Below are 20,707 nucleotides of genomic sequence, written 5' to 3' on the forward strand. Positions count from 1 at the left end.
AATGATTTTTTTTTCGCAAAGAGAACACAGCTTTATATCCAGCACCCAGATCAAGAAAAAAGCGCATTACCTAAAGGAAACAAAATCATTGTTTCAGAAAGGCGCCTGCACTTGCATGCTGATTGCAGCATTACTTGGAATAGTCATGACATGGAAACAATCTAAGTGCCCATCAATTGATGAATGGATAAAGAAAATGTGATATGTATACAGAATTGAAAATTATTCAGCCATAAAAAAGGGGGAATCCTGCCATTTGCCACAACATGGATAGACCTTGAGGGCATTATGCTAAGTGCAGTAAGTCAGAGAAGACAAGTACTATGTGATCTCACTTTTATGTGGGATCTTAAACCATACCCACGGATACAGACAACAGGTTGGTGGGAGGTTAGCAAAACGGTGAAGGTGACAAAAGGTACAAACTTCCAGTTTCAAGATAATTAAGTTCTGGGAATACAATATTACTAATAGAAGAGAACATTACCCAAAGCCCAAGAAATCTCTTCCTTCCCTTCTTTCAGTTACTACATACTCCTAGCTTTCAACACCATTAGCTTTGCCTCTTTTTGAATTTGATACAGCATTGAACATTAAATTACAGCTATGTGCAACAAAAAGGATGAATCTCACAAACATAATGTTGAGCAAAATAAATAGAAAAAGGTATGTATTGTTCCATTCATTTCAAATTCACACTGAGGCAAAACTCAACAGATCCAGTCTGTGATGTGAATATACCACAGTTTATCCATTCTGCCTGAGTGGGACACTTGCATTGTTTTCCCTCTTTGACTATTACTAGTTGAATATTCATGAATTTGTATTTTGGTGAATATTTGTACGTACTTCTGTCAGATATATACCTAGGAGTGGAGTTCCTGGGTGATATGGTATGTAGATGTTTGGCTTCAGTGGATACAACAGTTTTCCAAAGGTATTGTATCATGCTGCATAGTAGTGAGCAGTGTACAGTTGACTCTTGAACAGTGGAGTAAGGTTAGGGGTGCTGACTCTCAACATGGCCTAAAATCTGCATGTAACTTCACAGTGGGCTGTAACAGCAGTTCTGCATTCTCAGATTCTACCAACTGCTGACTATATACTACTGTATTCAGTGAAAAAGCCTGCATTAAGTGGACCCATGCAGTTCAAACTCATGTTGCTCAAGGGTCAACTGTATAAGCATTCCAGTTTCTCTAATTCTCATTAAGGCTTGAAATTTTTCTGTCTTCACTTTAGCGATTCTGGTGTGTTTGATGGGGTGTCACATGGGGATTTATATAATTTGTATTTCCCTGATCTCTGTTGAAGTTAAGCACCTTTCCATTAAGTCTGTTGGCCATTTGGAGAGTCTCTTTTGTGACATGCCAGTTCAAGTGGTTTATCATTTGGAATGTCTGATGTTTTGTTTGTGTAATTCTTTGTACATTCTATGCGGATCTTTGCTGGGTCTGTGTGATATAAGTATCTTTCCCCATTTGGTGGCTTGATTTTTCATTCTCTTTATGTTTTGACAAATAGAAACTAATCATTGTGAAGTAGTCCATCATAAATTTCCCTCTTGATTTGTGCTTATTGTGGCCTGCTTAAGAAATTGGTCTAGTACTCCAAGGTAATGAAAATATTTTGTTTTCTTCTAAAAGATTTAGTTTTCTCTCATACATTTGTATTAACAGTCCACCTGTACTTTATTTTTTGTTTATGCTGTGAAATACAGGAGCCAAGATTAAGTATTTTCCTTAGGAAAATCAGTTTGACATTCACTAAATAGTTTCAGTCGTGTCCGACTCTGCTACCCAGTGGACAGAGTGCTCCAGGCCCCTCTGTCCCTGGAATTCTCCAGGCACAAACACTGGAGTGGGTTGCCTTTCCCTCCTCCAGGGCCTCTTCCCTAGTACCATTTATTAAAATGACCATGCTTTCCTCACTACACTCAAGTGTCACATTTATCATAAGTCAGGTGACTGAGCGACTGAAGAAGAACAAGGTGATGGGATCGTTGGTGTGTGTGCTTCTGGATCCCTCTTCTGTCCCATCAGTCTGCCTGTCTGTTCTTGAGCTAATGTCATATTGGTTTAATAACTGTATCTTTATAGTATGTCTTGGTGTTTGGAAATATAAGTTCCCCAGCTGTGTGTTCAGGACTGTCTTGGCTATTCTTGGGCTTTGCAAACCAGATTTTAGGATCAGCTTGTCAGTTTCCATTTAAAAAACCTGCTGGAATTTTTTTTAAGATTGCGTTTAATCTATACATCATCTGCCATCTTGACAAGCCTTAAATGCAATCCATGAGTAAAAAATCTCCATTCCTTCATGTATTTGTAACTATTCTGAAATTTTTCTCAAAGATGTTTTGTAGTTTTGAATATATATTTTATCTTTATAGGTTTTTCTTCCATATTTGATATCTCTGTATTATAATAATTTTAAAACTTTTTTCTTTCTTGCTGATATATATACATTGAATTGACTTTTTAAAATATTCTTGTAATTAGCAATTTTACCAGATGTGCTTATTAATTCTAATAGATTTTCTGCAGTTTTGTGTGTGTGTGTTTAGCATTCTGAAAACATTGTCATGTCTTCTACCTATTTTATTTCTTCCCTTTTTAAACTTTATGGCTTTTCTTTTTTGTCTTACTGCATTGCCTAGGACCACAGTATTGTAGAAAGCATCAACAGTTTTACCACCAAGTATGATGTTTGCAGTAGGTTTTTCTTAGTTCTTTTTTTAACTAATAGATTGCTGAGAATTTGTATTGTAAGTGGATGCTGAATGAGTTTGAGCAAACTCTGGGAGATAGTGAAGGATAGGGAAGCTGGCAAGCTACAATTCATGGGGTCGCAAAGAGTCAGACACGACTTAGCAACTGAACAACAACAAATGTTATCAAATACTTTTTCTCTTAAGATGAACATATGATTTCTCTCCTTTTTTCTCTTTATGTAGTTAATCACACTGATTGCCTTTTTGATTCTAACCCATCCTGGAATAAATAAACTGGGTTGTGCTGTATTATCTTTTTTACATATCTTTACATGAAGTGAGGTGATATTTTATTTGGGATTTTTGCACATTCATGAAAGTGGTTGGTCTGTGATTGTTCTTTCTTATAGTGTCCTTGTCTAGATTTGTCATCAAGATTATCTGACTTTACAAGTTGGGAAATGTTCTTTTATTCTGTTTTGTAGAGGGATTTGTGTACAGTTAATATTATTTCTTTCCTAAACTTTTGGAAGAATTCACCAGGGAAGAAATCTGAACCACAAATTGTCTTTGTGGGAAATCTTTTAGTAATAGACTCAATTTATTTAATAGATACCAAACAATTCAGATTTCCTGTTTATTCTTTTATCAGTTTCAGTGAGTTTTTCAAGGAATATACCCATTTATGTGTGTTACCAAATTTCAAGCTTCTCTCTGTATCCTCTGAATATCTTTTTATCATTTAAAAATCTGGTCATTTCATATTTTTCTCTCCTGATTTTGGTAATTTCTGTTTTCCCCATTTTTTTTCTTGATGGGAGTATATAAATTTTATTACTATCTTCAGAGAACCAGCATTTAGCTTTGTTAACTTCCTCTGTATATTTCTTAATTTGTTGCTTTCTCTTATCATATTTAGTATTTCCTTCCTCCCCCCTCCCCCACTTTTTTTTTAAGTTCCTGTTCTTTTTCTAATTTCTTGAGATGGCAGTTTAGATCATTGTTTTTCATCCTTTCTTCTTTCCAATCTTTGCATTTTCAGACCACAGATTGCCTTGTTTGACCTTGCTTTGGGATAGCAAACAAGGGGCTTCCAGGGTGGCTCAGAGAGTAAAGAATCTGCCTGCAATGCAGGCAGCCCCAGGTTTGATCTCTGGGTTGGGAAGATCCCCTGGAGAAGGGAATGGCAATCCACTCCAGTAGTCTTGCCTGGAGAATTTCACGAACAGAGGATCCAGGTGGGCTACAGTCCATGGGGTCGCAGAATCAGACACAGATTTAAAATTCATATCTTCATTATTAATTAGTTTAAAATGTTTTCTACTTTCTTTTGGGATTTCTTCTTTGACTCATTATTTCAAAAGGTACTGTTTAACTTTCAGACAGTTGAGGATTTTCTATTTTTAGTTATTGAGTTCTAACTTAATTCCACTGTGCAGAGAGTATTTGAAAAGATTTTAAAGTTTGAATTTTTCTCTATGCTTGCTTTACAATGCAACATTTGGTCAATTTTAGTAACTCTTTCATATGCATTTGAAAAGAATATAAACAGTCTTCTGTATTCACCAGTCCACATCCAGCAATATGGAGGGCCAACTCTAAGGAACTTGAGCATCCATTTAGTTTTCTCTGTATGAATTTATTGGTTATATATTCTTTTTCATTTTCTGTACAGTTTACCCTTGAATAGTATGAGGCTTAGGAATGCTTACCTTCCACGAGTCAGAAATCCACGTTTAACAGTCATGTGTATGCAGTCAGCCCTCCAAACTGTGACTGCATTTACAGGTTCAACCAACCGTATACTACTGTAGTATAAATGGGAAATAAATGGTCCATGTCTAAGTGGACTTACACACTTCAAACTTGTGTTGTTCAAGGGTCAACTCTTTATATTTTTTATGTCTATCCTTTTGACCCTTGATTTATTACAGTATATCCAAAATGAACTTTTACTGCTCCTCCAGTAATGTTAGAACCATTTATCCCCCCTCATCCCAACATACTTTTTAATAAATATGGTGCTCATTATGCTGTAATCTAATTATCTTTTTGTCTTCTATTGGAATGTGCATTTCTCAAGTCCAGGAATCATAGTTTATTGAGCATCTGTTTTATTCCCAGCATCTAGTACATAGTAGGGATGTTTGTCAAATGAGGCAATTATGGCCAACTAGTGAGGAATAGTAGCAGTGGATATTTCTAAAACAAGGTTGAAGGCAAACTAAAGAACCATTCTCACTTACTTCCTAAAAAAAAAAAAAAGCCACCCTTATGAGTAATCTCTAATGAGGGGTTTTTAAACATTGAATAGCTTTAGATTCACAGATACAGAGAGCAAGCTAGTGGTTACCAGTGGGGGAACGACTGGGGGAGGGGTAGTGTAAGGGTAGGAGATTAAGAGGTACATGCTTTTTAAAAATTTTGTTTTTACATATTTTATACTAGGTATAAAATAAACTACAAGGATATATTGTACAGCATGAGGAATATAGCAAATATTTTCTAGTAATTATCAGTGGATATAACCTTTAAAAACAGTGAAAAAAATAAAAAGCATTGAAATTTAAAAATCTGATAGCTTCAGTAGAACTGTCTATCTAGTTTACTAGATAGCTTGTTGCTGTTGTTTAGTTGCAAAGTCGTGTCCCACTGTTTTTGTGACCCTGTGGGCTGTAGCCTTCCAGGCACCTCTCTCCATAGAATTTCCCAGGCAAGGATACTGGGGTGAGTTGCCATTTCCTTCTCCAGGGGATCTTCCCAATCCAGGGATCGAACCCCCATCTTCTGTGTTGTCAGACAGATTCTTTACCACTGAGCCACCTGGGAAGCCTTGATAGCTTACTTATGTTAAAATACATCACTTGAATATTTTCATTTGTCTTTGGACAAAGAAGAATTGAATTCCAAAGTGATATGTGATACAGGTGTCCAGTGAAAGTATTCTTTATTAAGCTGATATTAATTGGAAATTATTTCATATAAGAAATCAAATGAATTAATTTAAGATGGGAAATTTTTTGTTTGAATACTTTCTAATTTTAAACAAGTTGTAAAACATTGTCTTACACATACTAAAGAAACTAATGAAGATTAAACACAAAGAATATTAAAAGCAGCAAGGGAGAAGCAACAAGTAACATACAAAGGAAACTCCATACGTTTAACAGCTGATCTTTCAGCAGAAACTCTGCAGGTCAGAAGGGAATGGCAGGATATATTTAAAGGACTGAAAGGGAAAAACCTACAATCAAGATTACTGTACCCAGCAAGGATCTCATTCAAAATTGATGGAGAAATAAAAAACTTTTCAGACAAGCAAAAGTTAAGAGAATTTAGTACCACCAAACCAGCTTTACAACAAATTCTAAAGGGACTTTATAGTCAAGAAATAGAATGGAAGAAAAAAGATCTACAAAATTGGTTCAGTTCAGTTGTGTCCGACTCTTTGTGATCCCATGAACTATAGCATGCCAGGCCTCCCTGTCCATCACCAACTTCCGGAGTCCACCCAAACCCATGTCCATTGAGTTGGTGATGCCATCTGATCATCTCATCCTCTGTTGTCCCCTTCTTCTCCTGCCCTAAATCTTTCCCAGCATCAGGGTCTTTTCAGATGAGTCAGCTGTTCACATCAGGTGGCCAAAGTATTGGAGTTTCAGTCCTTCCAGTGAATATTCAGGACTGATTTCCTTTCGGATGGACTGGTTGGATCTCCTTGCAGTCCAAGGGACTCTCAAGAGTCTTCTCCAACACCACAGTTCAAAAGCATCAATTCTTTGATGCTCACCTTTCTTCATAGTCCAACTCTCACATCCATACATGACTACTGGAAAAACCATAGCTTTGACTAGATGGACCGTTGTTGGCAAGGTAATGTCTCTGCTATTCAATATGCTATCTAGGTTGATCATAACTTTCCTTTCAAGGAGTAAGCGCGTTTTAATAACATGGCTTCAATCACCATCTGCACTGATTTTGGAGCCTAGAACAATAAAGTCAGCCACTGTTTCCACTGTTTCCCCATGTATTTGCCATGAAGTGATGGGACCAGATGCCGTGATCTTAGTTTTCTGAATGTTGAGCTTTAAGCCAACTTTTCACTCTCCTCTTTCACTTTCATCAAGAGGCTCTTTAGTTCTTCTTCACTTTCTGCCATATGGGTGCAAAATCAACCCCAAACAATTAAGAAGATTGCAGTAGGAACATATATATCAATAATTATTATTTTTTCAATAATTACTTTAAATGTTAATAGATTAAATGCTCCCACCAAAAAGAAACAGATTGGCTGAATGGATACAGAAACAAGACCCGTATATATGCTGTCTACAAGAAACCCACTTCATACCTAAAGACACATATAGACTAAAAGTGAGAGGATGGAACAATATATTCAATGCAAATGGGAAGCCAAAGAAAGCTGGAGTATCAATGCTCATATCAGACAAAATAGACCTTAAACTAAAGAAGATTACAGGAGATAAGGAAGGACACTACATATTTGACCAAGGGATTAACCCAAGAGGAAAACATAACAATTGTAAATATCTGTGCACCCAACATAGGAGCACCTCTATACATAAGACGAACACTAAAAACAAACAAACAAAAAAGATGAACACTAACAGACATAAAAGGAGAAACTGACAGTAGCACAATAATAGTAGGAGACTTAGACACCCCACTCACACCAATGGACAGATCATCAAAACAGAAAATTAATAAGGAAACACAAGTCTTAAATGATACATTAGATAAATTGGATCTCATTGATATCTTCAGGACATTCCATCCAACTGCAAAACAATACACCTTGTTCTCATGTGCACATGGAACATTCTTCAGGATAGACCACATCTTGGGTCACAAATCAAACCTCAGTAAATTTAAGAAAATTGTAATTGTATCAAGCATCTTTTCCAACCATGACGCTATGAGACTATATATCAGTTACAAGAAAAAAATGAAAAAACACAAACGTGGAGATTAAACAGCACATTGCTAAATAACCAACAAGTTTCTGAAGAAATCAAAAGGGAAGTAAAAAAATTTCTAGAAATGACAACGAAAACATGACAACTCAAAACCTATGGAATGCAGTCAAAGCAGTCCTAAGAGGGAAATTTATAGCAATGCAATCCTACCTCAGGAAACAAGAAAAAAGTCAAATTGACAACCTAACTTTACACCTAAAGCAACTGGAAAAAGAACAAAAGAACCTCAAAATCAGTAGAAGGAAACATAGAGATCTGAGCAGAAATAAATGAAAAAGAAATGAAAGAAACAATAGTAAAGATTAATAAAACTAAAAGCTGGTTCTTTCAGAAGATAAACAAAATTGACAAACCTTTAGCCAGACTCATCAAGAATAGGGAAGAATTAAATCAACAAAATTAGAAGTGAAAAAGGAGAGGTTACAACAGACAATGCAGAAATACAAAGGATTATAAGAGACTATTATGAACGACTATATGGTAATAAAGTGGATAACCTGGAAGAAATGGACAGATACTTAGAAAAGTTCCATCTTCCAAGATTGAACCAGGAAGAAATAGAAATTATGAACAACCCAATTAGAAGCACTGAAATTGAAGCTGTGATAAAAAATCTCCCCAAAAAGAAAAGCACAGAATATACAAACAGCTCATACAACTCAATACCAGAAAAACAAACAACCCAATCAAAAAGTGGGAAAAAGACCTAAACAGACATTTCTCCAAAGAAGACATACAGATGGCTAACAAACACATGAAAAGATGCTCAACATCGCTCATTATTAGAGAAATACAAACCAAAACCACAATGAGATATCACCTCCTGCTGCTCAGAATGGCCATCATCAAAAAGTCTACAAACAGTAAATGCTGGAGAGGGTGTGGAGAAAAGGGAATGCTCTTGCGCTGTTGGTGGGAATGTAAATTGATACAGCCACTGTGGAAGATGGTATGGAGATTCCTTAAAAAACTAGGACTAAAACCACCATATGACCCAGCAATCCCATTCCTAGGCATATACGCTGAGGAAACCAAAATTGAAAAAGACACATGTATCCCATTGTTCACTGCAGCACTGTTTACAATAACTAGAACATGGAAGGCACCTAGATGTCCATTGACAGATGAGTGGATACAGAAGTTGTGGTCCATAAACACAATGGGATATTACTCAGCCATAAAAAGGAATGCATTTGAGTCAGTTCTGATGAGGTAGATGAACCTAGTACCTATTATACAGAGTGAAGTGAGTCAGAAAGAGATAAATCTCGTATTCTAATGCATATGCACGGGATCTAGAAAAATGGTACTGAAGAATTTTTTACAGGGCTGCAATGGAGAAACAGACATAGAGAATAGACTTATGGACATGGGGAGAGGGGAGGAGAGGGTCAGAGGTATGGAAAGAGTAACATGGAAACTTACATTACCATGTGTAAAATAGACAGCCAACGGGAATTTGCTGCATGGCTCAGGAAACTCAAACAGGTACTCTGTACCAACCTAGAGGAGTGGGATGGGGAGGGAGATGGGAGGGAGCTTCTAAAGGGAGGGGTATGTGTATACCTATGGCTGATTCATGTTGAGGTTTGACAGAAAACAACAAAAATCTGTAAAACAATTATCCTTCAATAACAATAAAAAACTGTTTAAAACATTGTCCTTTTGTTTAAAGATAGTGCTTCAGGTTATTTTTCATGTTGTGCAATCTGTTGTCAGTCTGCTTATGTAGCAATACTAGATGTTAATATGATATCTCAGTCTTAGGTGTTTCGATTAACAATTCTGTTTTACAAGCAATTTTGATAGTACACATGGGGAAAATATTTTAAAATATACCTCTCTCTCTCTGTGTCTCTCATGTTTTTACACTAAACAAAATTTAAAAAGAAAAAAAATGGTAAACTGTGTCAAAGAGACTTTTGAGTTTCAGGGTATGTATTCCAGGGAAGAGGGTTGGAATTTTTTTCTTCTGTGTTTCAATAAAACTTTATAGAAAGAGGCAACTGGTTGGTTTTTGCCTGTGGACGATAGTCTCAGACTCCCGCTAAAAGGGTATGTGAAAAATTTTTTTCTACTTACAAAGGAGATTTAAATTTTAGGAAAGATAAAGGGGGAAAACAAACGATTGTTGGGATTTCTTAACTGTTGTAAGACTTCAAAAGAAAATAAGGTGAATTGCTGATTCAGAAAGATTTGGGAGGGGTTTCTGGTATAAACTAAAAGAAATAGGCTTTCCGATGAATAGATACCTGGATACGGTGCTCATTATCATCCATAGTCACTACTTTACATTTGGGGTGGATTGTATCATATCTCTTGGCAGCCATCTCCTTGTTGATTATTGATAATAGATACAGCAATGGCAGAGGATAGTTACTCCACCCCTTGGTAAAACTACTTGCAATACTAATATAAGGAATCCTGTAAGTTTGGTGTGGTAGTAGTGGAAAGAATTCTCTTACAATTTGGATACTTATGTGACTTTTTAAAATATCACTCATAAATGAATATAGCTTTTCTGAACCCCTTTTGGTTTTGAAATGTAATGATTCTATATGCTTTTATGTACTTTGTTTGTCTTCAGGTATAATTCCATATAAAGGAATATAAAAATATAGATAAGAAAATCTGATTTTGTGAAATTAATATTTTTCTGATGCATGTTTGACAAATAGTTAGGATTATATAAGCTTGTGTTAAAGAGATGGAAATATATTTCTTTCCTACTTGATTCTTCTCTGTGTATGTGAATACATCTTTGTATATTACTAATACAGGGCCTTTAAATATTAAAGATGAATTTCTACTTTTAAATAGTTTCTAATCAAGAGTGAGATATTTTGTGAAGTCATTTTGGGGGGACCTGCAATGAGCTGCCTTTTTTTTTTGAGAGTTCAAGATTTTATTTGAGCTGCTTTTTTTATTGCATATAGTTGATTTATAATATCCTGTTAGTTTCAAGTATACAGCACAGTGATCCAGCTATATGGATGTAGATATTCCTTTTCAGATTCTTTTCCCTCATAGATTATTGCAAAATACTGAGTATAGTTCCCCGTGCTGCACAGTAGGTCCCTGTTGGTAATCATTTTATATATAGTAGTATGTGTCTATTAATCCCGAACTCTTAATTTATCATTTCCCCATCTCTCCTCTTTAGTAACTTGTTTGTTTCCTGTGTCTGTGAGTCTCTTTCTGTTTTGCAAATAAGTTCATTTGTATCATTCTTTTAAAAGTTTCACATATGAATGGTATCATATGATACTTGGCTTTCTGTCTGGCTTACTTCACTGCGTATGATAATCTCTAGATCCATCCATATTACTGTGGATAGCATTCTTTCATTCTTTTCTATGGCTGAGTAATATTCCGTTGTATATATGTACCACATTTTCTTTATCCATTCATCTGTTGATGGACATTTACTTGCTTCCACATCTTGGCTATTGTAAATAGTGCTGCTATGAATATTAGGATGCGTGTATCTTTTCAAATTATGTTCTCTGAGGATATGTGCTCAGGAGTGGGATTGCTGGATCAGGTAGTAACTCTGGTTTTAGTTTTTTTGGAAAAGCTATTTTATTTTTGACTTTGTTGTCACATTTTTTGCCTTTAATTATTTGTTGTTACTGTTATGTTAGAAACTTGTTTACTGTGGAAAGAATTAATTTAAATAGGTGTAATGAAGATTTTTTTAAAATGTAGTTTTGGTAAACATCTTTCTTGATATGTTTCCAATGGGAAAAAGGTAGTTCCTGCTTTCTTAAATTTGATGGTTTAGTCACAATCATTTTTTTTATTTCTGAACTAACAAAAATTTTCTTTGGACATTGAAGGTAGGAAAGAGAATATTTTAAGACAGAGACATTTCAAAAAACAGCATCTAATTAAAAGACCCTTTTATGTAAATTTTTTAACTTTTTAAATCTTATGTAAAAGCTGTTACTTAGACTTGGTTTGGTATTTTTAGACATTCATCAAATTGTCATTTCATTATTTTAAAATCAGTACTCTTTGGGAAATACATGACTAATATTAATGTCATCATTATCAAGAAATAGCTCAGCATCTGTGATATTTTTTAGATGTACTGAAATTCTTTTTACAGGTTTGGTTTTTATAACATGTCTTAGTTACTGGGTTTTGGAGGAAAGGATTCTCATTTTCTGGCATAATGGAACTAGCTGCATAATTCTAGAAAAGTAAATGCTGAATGGGAAGACTTGGCTAGCTAGAAGTAAAAGCATGGATTCTAAAGAACTAATTTGCCTTCTGAAGTTTTGATTTGTGTTGACAGAAGGAGAACAGGCTATAAATGATGAAGCAATGCTGGGAAACAGTAATTTCTTCGTTATTAACCTTGTTATCATAGAAATTATTTAAAATGCTTTCTCAGCCTTAAAGTATCTTCCTGCTTGAAAATAACAGAAAATGTGTCTAATGCTATGCTTTAGGATATTTACACTTTGCTTTTGTTTTAGTTTTTAGTCACATATTGACTTACAAGTAATCTGATGCTCCAAGATTCACCATTTCAGATTTTTGTCATGCACATAGTGTCTTCTATAGGAGATAATCTACTATAACAACATGACAGAAAGATTCATATTTTATTGACTATTGATTGATCTGTACAGGCCTCTTGATGCTACAAAAATATTTATGTTACTCTCCATGACTTTTCCTTCCTATTACATTGACAAAGAACATTTGTTAGGTATTTTTATGTTATTCCTGGAGGACAGTAGTGGCTGAAATCTTACCAGGCTGTTACAGGTGGAAATTGAGTTTCAACTCTTTTTGGTGAAATAAGCTCTATATTATATTTAAATATCATTTTCAGTTCATTTCACCTGTGTGCTTACTATGTTAAATGTCATACTTTTTTTGAAATTGAGGTAGATTACTGCTACCTTGAATGTGATTGCAGAGTTAGATTTTCCATTCTGTTCTGTTAAAGATTAGAGAGAAACATTCAGAAGTTTCCTTCTTTTTAGGTCAAAGATGGAGGTGGAGACTATATGGCTTTTGTTTATTCATTTTAGGAACACTTAGCATTTCTTTCTCTTATGAAATAAGAACATTAAACTTTTTTGTTATTGTTAAAAGTTTGCTGAAGATTGACAGCACTTTTCTAGTGTATTGTCAATGAAAAGGGCATAGGAAACAGAAGTGGATTTCAAGTCCCTGCTTTAATTTGATTTTGGTTTACTTTGTTTTTATTTCTATTCATATAGTGATGCATTACATGTAGTATTTATCTAACTTCCATCAATTACTTCATAGTTATTCTTTTTTTGTCTGTGTCTTTTACATAGTGGCTCCTCCATGGAGCTCTAGTTGCTGTAAATAGTACTATAGTTGAACATTAATCTGTCTCAGCCTTTTTGGTTAGATTTATTTGAACCAAAGAAGACTGAAATATGAGTGACTAGTTTCTCAAGGATGTGTAATTACTACCATTCTAGTTGCATTGTTATTTCATTCCATACAAAGAATATCGTGGGCTAGTGGCTCTCAAAGTGTGCTCCTGGACTCAGACCCTTTCAGAGGTCTGAAACATCAGTAATATTTTCTTAACATGTCTGGGATATTATATGCTTTTTTGTTCCCATTTTTAAACCAAGTGGAGTTTTCCAGAGACTACATGGTGTGTGATATTAGAATAACTTGAATGCGGAAACAGATGTGAGATGCTAGTTATTTTCTGTTAAGTACAACACTAAAGATATTTGCAAAGATTTAAATAATACTATTAGCACTTTTAGTTTTGACAAATACAGTTTGAATGAAAATGTTTATGCTAACATGGAATGGGTTTCTTTGGTTTGAGGACTGTAAGGCAGTCTTCACTTTGCACAGTTCCCATTTGCACTGATTTTAGTTACTAGAATTTAATTTAATAATAGCAGTCCCTACAACAGCAACTCCCTGGTGGCTCAGGTAGAAAAGAAAGAAGGTGAAAGTGAAAGTCATTCAGTTGTGTCCAACTCTGTGACTCCATGGACTGTGCAGTCCATGGAATTCTCCAGGCCAGGATACTGGAGTGAGTAGCCATTCCCTTCTCCAGGGGATCTTCCCAACCCAGGGATCGTATCCAGGTCTCCCTGGATTCCATTGCAGATGGATTCTTTACCACCTGAGCACAAGAGAAGCCCGCCTGCAATGCAAGGACCTGGGTTCAATCCATGGGTTGGGAAGATCCCCTGGAGAAGGGAGTGGATACCCACTCCAGTGTTCTTGCTTGGGAAATCCCGTGGAAAAGGCGCCTGGCGGGCTACAGTCCATGGGGTCATAAAGAGTCGGACATGATTAAGTGGCTAACACTTTGACTTCTATATTAATTGTGAGTAGTTGCATAGAATAAAATTTTGCTGGTAACTCACAGATCATTGTGTAAATAACAAATGCACATCATGGTTAGTGACCAGTCACGTCATTGCTTCAGAGTCTATCTAGGATTGGTCACTGTGCATCTGTTACTGGTTCATACACAGAAATCAAAACCTGCAGGTATGTTGTTTCTTTGTCTCCTTTTTGTAAACCCACACGCCATTGAGTGGAAATACACAATTAAAAGAGTAAATTGGCCAACAACGATGACACTGGGGCAAAGAAACAGAAAGTGATAATGCTGGAAGTAAAACTTGAATGGAATATAAATGGAACCATAGAAGAAACAGTTGATCTTTGGAATGTTGATTGAAAGTGATAGTGTTAGTTGCTCGGTTGTGTCCAACTCTTGGCAACCCCATGGACTATAGCCCATCAGGTTCCTCTGTCCATGGGATTCTCCAGGCAAGAGTACTGGAGTGGGTTGCCATTCCCTTCTCCAGGGGGTCTTCCTGACCCAAGGATCGAACCTGGGTCTTGTGCATTACAGGCAGATTCTTTACCATCTGAGCCACCGGGGAAGCCCAAACTGCTGCCATTCAAGAGAATTTGGATAATCAGCCAGAGGAAATTATTGAAGGAAACATTGATCTAAATCAACAAAGTGGTTATGACAGAAAGATGTAGTAATAGTATTATAGGGCCTCTCAGAGATTCTCACTGCTTTGAAAATTCACAGGGTAAAATGTTGGAACTGATTCAAACTTAGAAAAGCATACGACAGTTTGCCCAGGCTTCGGCAACATACTCACTCATATTTGAAATTATACAATGAGGAGAAAGTAAACACTTTTCAAACTATTCTAGATAAGTGTTTACAAACAAGACACCTTAATTCTCAATATTGCTCATGTTTTAAATTACAGTGTACTAAATAATGTTTGACTATTTTTTCCATTTCCCTGTGCATTATAGCCGGCAGAGAGTTTTTAATGTTTTCACAGAAATTTGTGAAGGGCACAGAATAATTGTAATTGTTTCTATTGATTATTGCCATCACACTGCATGATCTCAGTTTGCACAGACTTTTTCATGTGCAGAGGGAGGACCGCCTGTGTGTAACTCATAGAAACAAGTATCTTTATATTTGCCTTTATACGCAGGTCTTGTATTTTTTTGTCCTGATTGAATGAGCATTGCCAGTAAGCCTAAAACCTAAGGAACAATTTGTATTCCTTTATCTCCCGTGTGTGTGTGTGTGTGTGTGTGTGTGTGTGTGTGTGCATGCGTTCAGTCGCTTCAGTTGTGTCTGACTCTCCAAGCCTATGGACTGTAGTCCACCAGACTCCTCTGTCCATGGGATTCTCCAGGCAAGAATACTGGAGTGGGTTGCCGTGCCCTCGTCCAGGGGATCTTCGGGACCCAGGGATTGAACCTGCACCTCTTATGTCTCCTACATTGGCAGACAGGTTCTTTACCACTTGCGCCACCTGGGAAGTCCATAGTTTACCTTTCTAATTATTTAACAGCTCTCATCATTACCCCTTCTCTTCCTAGGCTACTGATTGTCTTTACTTAGACAGTCACCCTTCATAGGGTGTGGCTGTAAAGGGATAGTATGCTTATAAAGGGATCAGTTCAGTTCAGTTGCTCTTTAGTATCCTGCTTTTTGCGACCCTGACTGTAGGATGCCAGCTTCCCTGTGCTTCACCATCTCCCGGAGCTTTCCCAAACTCATGTCCTTCGAGTCGGTGATGCCATCCAACCAGCTCTTTTCTGTCGTCCCCTTCTTCTCCTGCTTCAGTCTTTCCCAGCATCAGGGTCTTTTCCAATGATACAGGGATCGCATGAGGGAAGTGCTAGGGACAACAGAACTGCTCCAGATCCTGATTTTGATTGTGGTTCCAGGAAGGTATACATGTTAGAAATCATGAACTTTCTTTTTTGTCTTACTGTGACATTGGCCTTTTTGCCATTCCCTCAAAGTAGATCTTACAGATACATCAACTGGTACTAAAGAGTATATCTTTCAAGTCATTGTCCTATGTGCTAAGGAAGATATAAATACACAAAAGATATGTTTCTGCCCTGAAGGAATTTGTATTCTAATAAGATAGAGATAGACAACACAAGTAATAGCAGTAAGATAAGTTGTAATCATCTCTTAAAGGAGCTACAGACAAGATGCTACTTTGAGCTAGGGATATATAGAGGATAATTCTTCATTGAGAAGATGGCATTTAAGCTGAGTCTTGGAAAATGCATTGGTATTTGGCAGTCAGAAATAGAGACAAAGGACATTCTGAAGAGAAGGAAAAATATAGTGTACTTTACAGAGTTATAAGTTTTCCTGTTGTAGTTCATAAAAACTTGGGATCTACACTTCATGAATACTCAAATCCTATCTTAATCAATTTTGTTCTCCAAAACTCTTAAAAGCATTTTGGTCTGATGCTTAAACTCTTATAAGTTATGTATTATGGCTCTGGACTTAATAATTTAGGTCATTTTGTTTATTCTGATTTTAATGGCTCTGAGGACAGTGGACTATTTCTAAGTCTTAATGCAGTCAACAGATAGTAAATATATAAGTCAAAAAGGCTGATATTTCTTTAAAATTTTCTGTGTACAGAGTGAATTTGAGTAAATGGAGTTTTCAGAGCATATAATCTTTTTTTTTTATTTTATTATTTTTTATTTTTACTAATTCTAATGATAGGGAGATTTGTTATCCTTTTCTTTTCCCCTGAGCATATTATTTTTTTTTCCATTTCTTTTTCTTTTTTTTTTTCATTTATTTTTATTAGTTGGAGGCTAATTACTTTACAAAATTGTAGTGGTTTTTGTCATACATTGACATGAATTAGCCATGGATTTACATGTATTCCCCATCCCGATCCCCCCTCCCACCTCCCCAGAGCATATAATCTTTTAAGACATTTCTGTAATATTTCTCTAGACTGCTTTCCTCCCATTTTTCCTACTCGGTGAATGAATCACATTTACTTAAAAGCAATAATAATTTTTTTCCCCCATAGGTTTTCTGTGAAGACCCTGATTGACCGGTCCTGCTTTGAGACAATTGATGATTCTTCTCCTGAATTTAACAACTTTGCAGCCATTTTGGAACAGATTCTAAGTCACCGGCTGAAAGGTAATAGCACTAATGTATTGTTTATTTTCCCAACAGTTCTGTGATTAATAAGCTTGAGATTTTAGAAATTATACGGCTTAGTGTGATTTAGACTGCAGCATCTTGAGAAACAAAAAACTGATTTTAGAACACCTAATCTTTTGGCTATGTCCTATTCTTCAATTTATACCCATTTCCAGGATGCATTAAAAATGTTGAATATTAATTGCTACATACAAGAAGCAGATTCACTTTCTATATGTAATTAAAATAAAAGCTTAAATTAAAAGGGAGCTCATCTTCAGAGATTACTAGTGGCATTTTAATCAGTTTACAGAGGAGCACCAGGCATTGTTTGCTAAATCTTTTCTTCATTAAATTCAAAATCTTTGGAAAATTTAGCAGTAAGTAGATTAAAGAAGAACAATGTAAAAGAGATGCTGGACTTTAAAAAAATCAGTAAATGTATTTATGTCAGAAACAAAAATCTCTTAAAATTTAAAAGAAAATATGAAGACTGTGTTCCTTCAGACATATGATACTTTTAAATTAAAAATATACATCTGTAAAATATAGCTGATAGCATCAAGAAATAGTATGTAGTATATAAATTTTAGTAGTAAAAAATGAAAACTTTATCACATTAATTCTGTTGCCTAGTTTCCCTAAAGGAAATTTGATCATTAGATATTTTCACTTAAGTTTTTATTATCTTTAAGATCTTAATGGTATAGTAATTTCAAATAAGTAACATTTTGGTGATATAATTTATGAGCATCTCAAATTTAATCTGAAATTCTGTTTTTTGCTTTTTAGTGCTGAAAGCATCAAGTTTTAGTATAATTATTTAAATCAGTTGAGCAGTCCTATAGTCTTATAATAAACGGTTTAATTTAATTAAATGTTAAATGGGGTAACAAAATCTGAATTCATTCAGCCCTTTGCATCTTAAAATGGGATCCGTAAAAATCACTGGTGCTTTTCTGTTAAAGTTCATTGTTCGGTATATTTAAAGGGTTATTTATTTTTCTTATTTTTGCTATTCAATATTTTCTAATTTTTCCACACTACCCTTTATGAGAAAATAAGTTTTTGTGAAAGCAAAATGTCTGAAAATATTTTGAAATATTTTCATAGTTACTATATTGTGCTATCATTTTTTAAATTTTATATGTAAATTTACAAATAATATTTTAAAACATATGAAATACGATGGTGTTTAAGGTATCTTAATGTTCCACAAACGTTTTATCATAAGACCTCAATTCCCTTGATTTGGTATACCATTTAGCATGTAATTTGTTCACAAAATACATAAACTACAAAGGAAACAAACCATGTTGATCTAGCCATGCTGAGTGATGGGGTAGACTCACTACCATATAAGTGGAACATCTCTCTGCCATCTTCTGAATCATGCCTCAGCAAAATACACATCATAGACCTTTAGACTGACTTCTTCACCATAAATGTTATTTCTATAGAAGCCAATGGACTGCCATGTTGAGAATACAATCTCTAGTTATTTTATGGATAAGAATTCCACTAGAATGACAGTAAGAAAGATGATTCTGAAATCTGTGAATTTTTTAAGCTTGGTAAGATTAATAATTCAAAACATGGTTTTAAAAAAGTTCCTGTAGATCAACTATGGTGGTCACTGTTGTTAGTATGGATATGAATCATGAAATGATCTGTAACTTTCATGATGAGGTAGTTTATTAAAGATTCAGATGTCTAGAAAGTTTCATATAGTATTGCCCATGTTTTGCTATTCTAATAATTAACAAATTGCCTTTAATTTTGCAAAAGTTATATGCTTATTTTGATAATATAGTGTGTTCACTTAGAATCTAGTTAATGTAACAACTAATTTTTTCTATTCTTTCCTTAATAGAAGTACAAGTTTAAAATGTATAATTTCCTGTGTTTACAAGGCTTAATTTTCTGTAGCTACTTTTAATTTTTGTAATAAAAAGGCATTTAGTTTATCAGTTTTGTTGAGAGGAAAAACAGAATTTCACCCCAGGCCCACTATAGGCTGTGCTGATACAGTTAGCAAAGAGAGCTTCATTCACTCTAACAGCCCCATTACAAAAAAAAACAAGACTTTTAAAATCACATATATTAATGTCGTCTGCAGTAATTCTGTAATAAGATGATGATCTTACTTTTCTGGAATGTAGCTGAGAGCTGAGAATTGATCACAGAATGGAAAGTTCAGAGAGGCCTTAGTTCATGTCTTCACTTCAGTCATTTTTTAACTTTTGCTCTAAAGCATAATCCGTTTCTCCAACTCACTTCCACGTCCCCTAATAAAAGCCGCTGCAGATGCTGGATATGTAAGTGGAAGGTCTTGTTGAAGCCGGGTGGGAATATCAGGCATTTTGCCAGCTCAGCAGCAATCACACCCCACCTCCACAGTACCACTTCAGGCAGCACCATTAATCATAGCTTAAAAATCACTAGTCTGTCTCCTACTGAAGCAATCCACCCAGCGATATTTCCGGCTGGTGGACATATGGTCTTCATTTGAATACTTCTGATATCGGGGAACAAAGGATGGTATAGCAGGCCGTTATTTTTTAGGCAGTTCAGATTGTTAGAAAATTCTGATGTATAATATAAGAAGTCAGCTTAGGTGACCGTGCTTTTCTGCCTCTTGTTAAAATTGTGAGCCTACTACATGTTGAAAGTTGCTATTACATAATCCTTTTACCTTAGTTCCCCTTTTCTTTCTTCAGGTGAAGTATCTCTAGTTCTTTCCATCTTCTGGAACCACTATAGTCTCATTCTTTGGGTTTATCATTGGTTTATTGCATCTTAAAATCTGGTACTCAGAGCTGAGGAAAGTGCTTCAGATAGGCTAACTTCTGTGTTGGTTGGAGTTTGAGATTACAGTGACTTTCTGATTCCCACATCACACTTTTGTTTATGTTTAAGTAAAGGCCAAGTAAAATCCCAAAGCTTCTAAAAGCTTAACTGTTGCTTGTCTTATGTTTTAGATTCTCTAAATCAGTTGCCAGAGTTCAAGTTTGATAGTGACAAATGAAGTATTATTTTCCTAATCATTCTCTTCATTTATTTTTTAAAAAATATTTATTTGGCTGTACCAGGTCTTAGCTGTCATGTGAAAGTGTTAGTTCCTGAGTCATTTGCGACCTGCCAGGCTCCTCTGTCCGTGGGATTCTCCAGGCAAGAATATTGGAGTGGGTTGCCATGCCGTACTCTAGGGGATCGTCGCCACCCAGGGATCGAACCCAGGTCTCTGGCATTGCAAGAGGATTCTTTACCGTCTGAGCTACCAGGGAAGCCATTTGCCTTTTGCGAGATCTTTCAGTTGTGGCATGTGGGATTTTAGTTGTGGCATGCAAACTCTGAGTTGCAGCATGTGATATCTAGTTCTTTGACCAGGGGTGGACCCCGGGTTCTCTGCATTGGGAGTCTTAGCTCGTGGACCACCAGGAAAGTCCCCTTCATCATTCATTCTAGAAATAGATGAAGTGGCTATAAAAATAAAATTGAGGAGGG

At 35.6% G+C, this 20,707-nt stretch overlaps 1 protein-coding gene across 4 annotated transcripts in view; it reads left to right on the plus strand.

Moving 5' to 3' along the window:
• RUNDC3B (RUN domain containing 3B) overlaps positions 1 to 20,707 on the plus strand; it is a 161,639-nt gene that overhangs the window by 8,264 nt on the left and 132,668 nt on the right. For all 4 annotated transcript variants that reach the window (XM_061166322.1, XM_061166324.1, XM_061166323.1 and 1 more), the window contains exon 2: positions 17,082 to 17,197. In XM_061166322.1, the coding sequence (XP_061022305.1) occupies positions 17,082 to 17,197 (116 nt within the window). The remainder of the gene's footprint in view (positions 1 to 17,081; positions 17,198 to 20,707) is intronic.

Source organism: Dama dama, chromosome 18 (assembly GCF_033118175.1).
Source record: "Dama dama isolate Ldn47 chromosome 18, ASM3311817v1, whole genome shotgun sequence".
NCBI classification, from domain to species: Eukaryota; Metazoa; Chordata; class Mammalia; order Artiodactyla; family Cervidae; genus Dama; species Dama dama.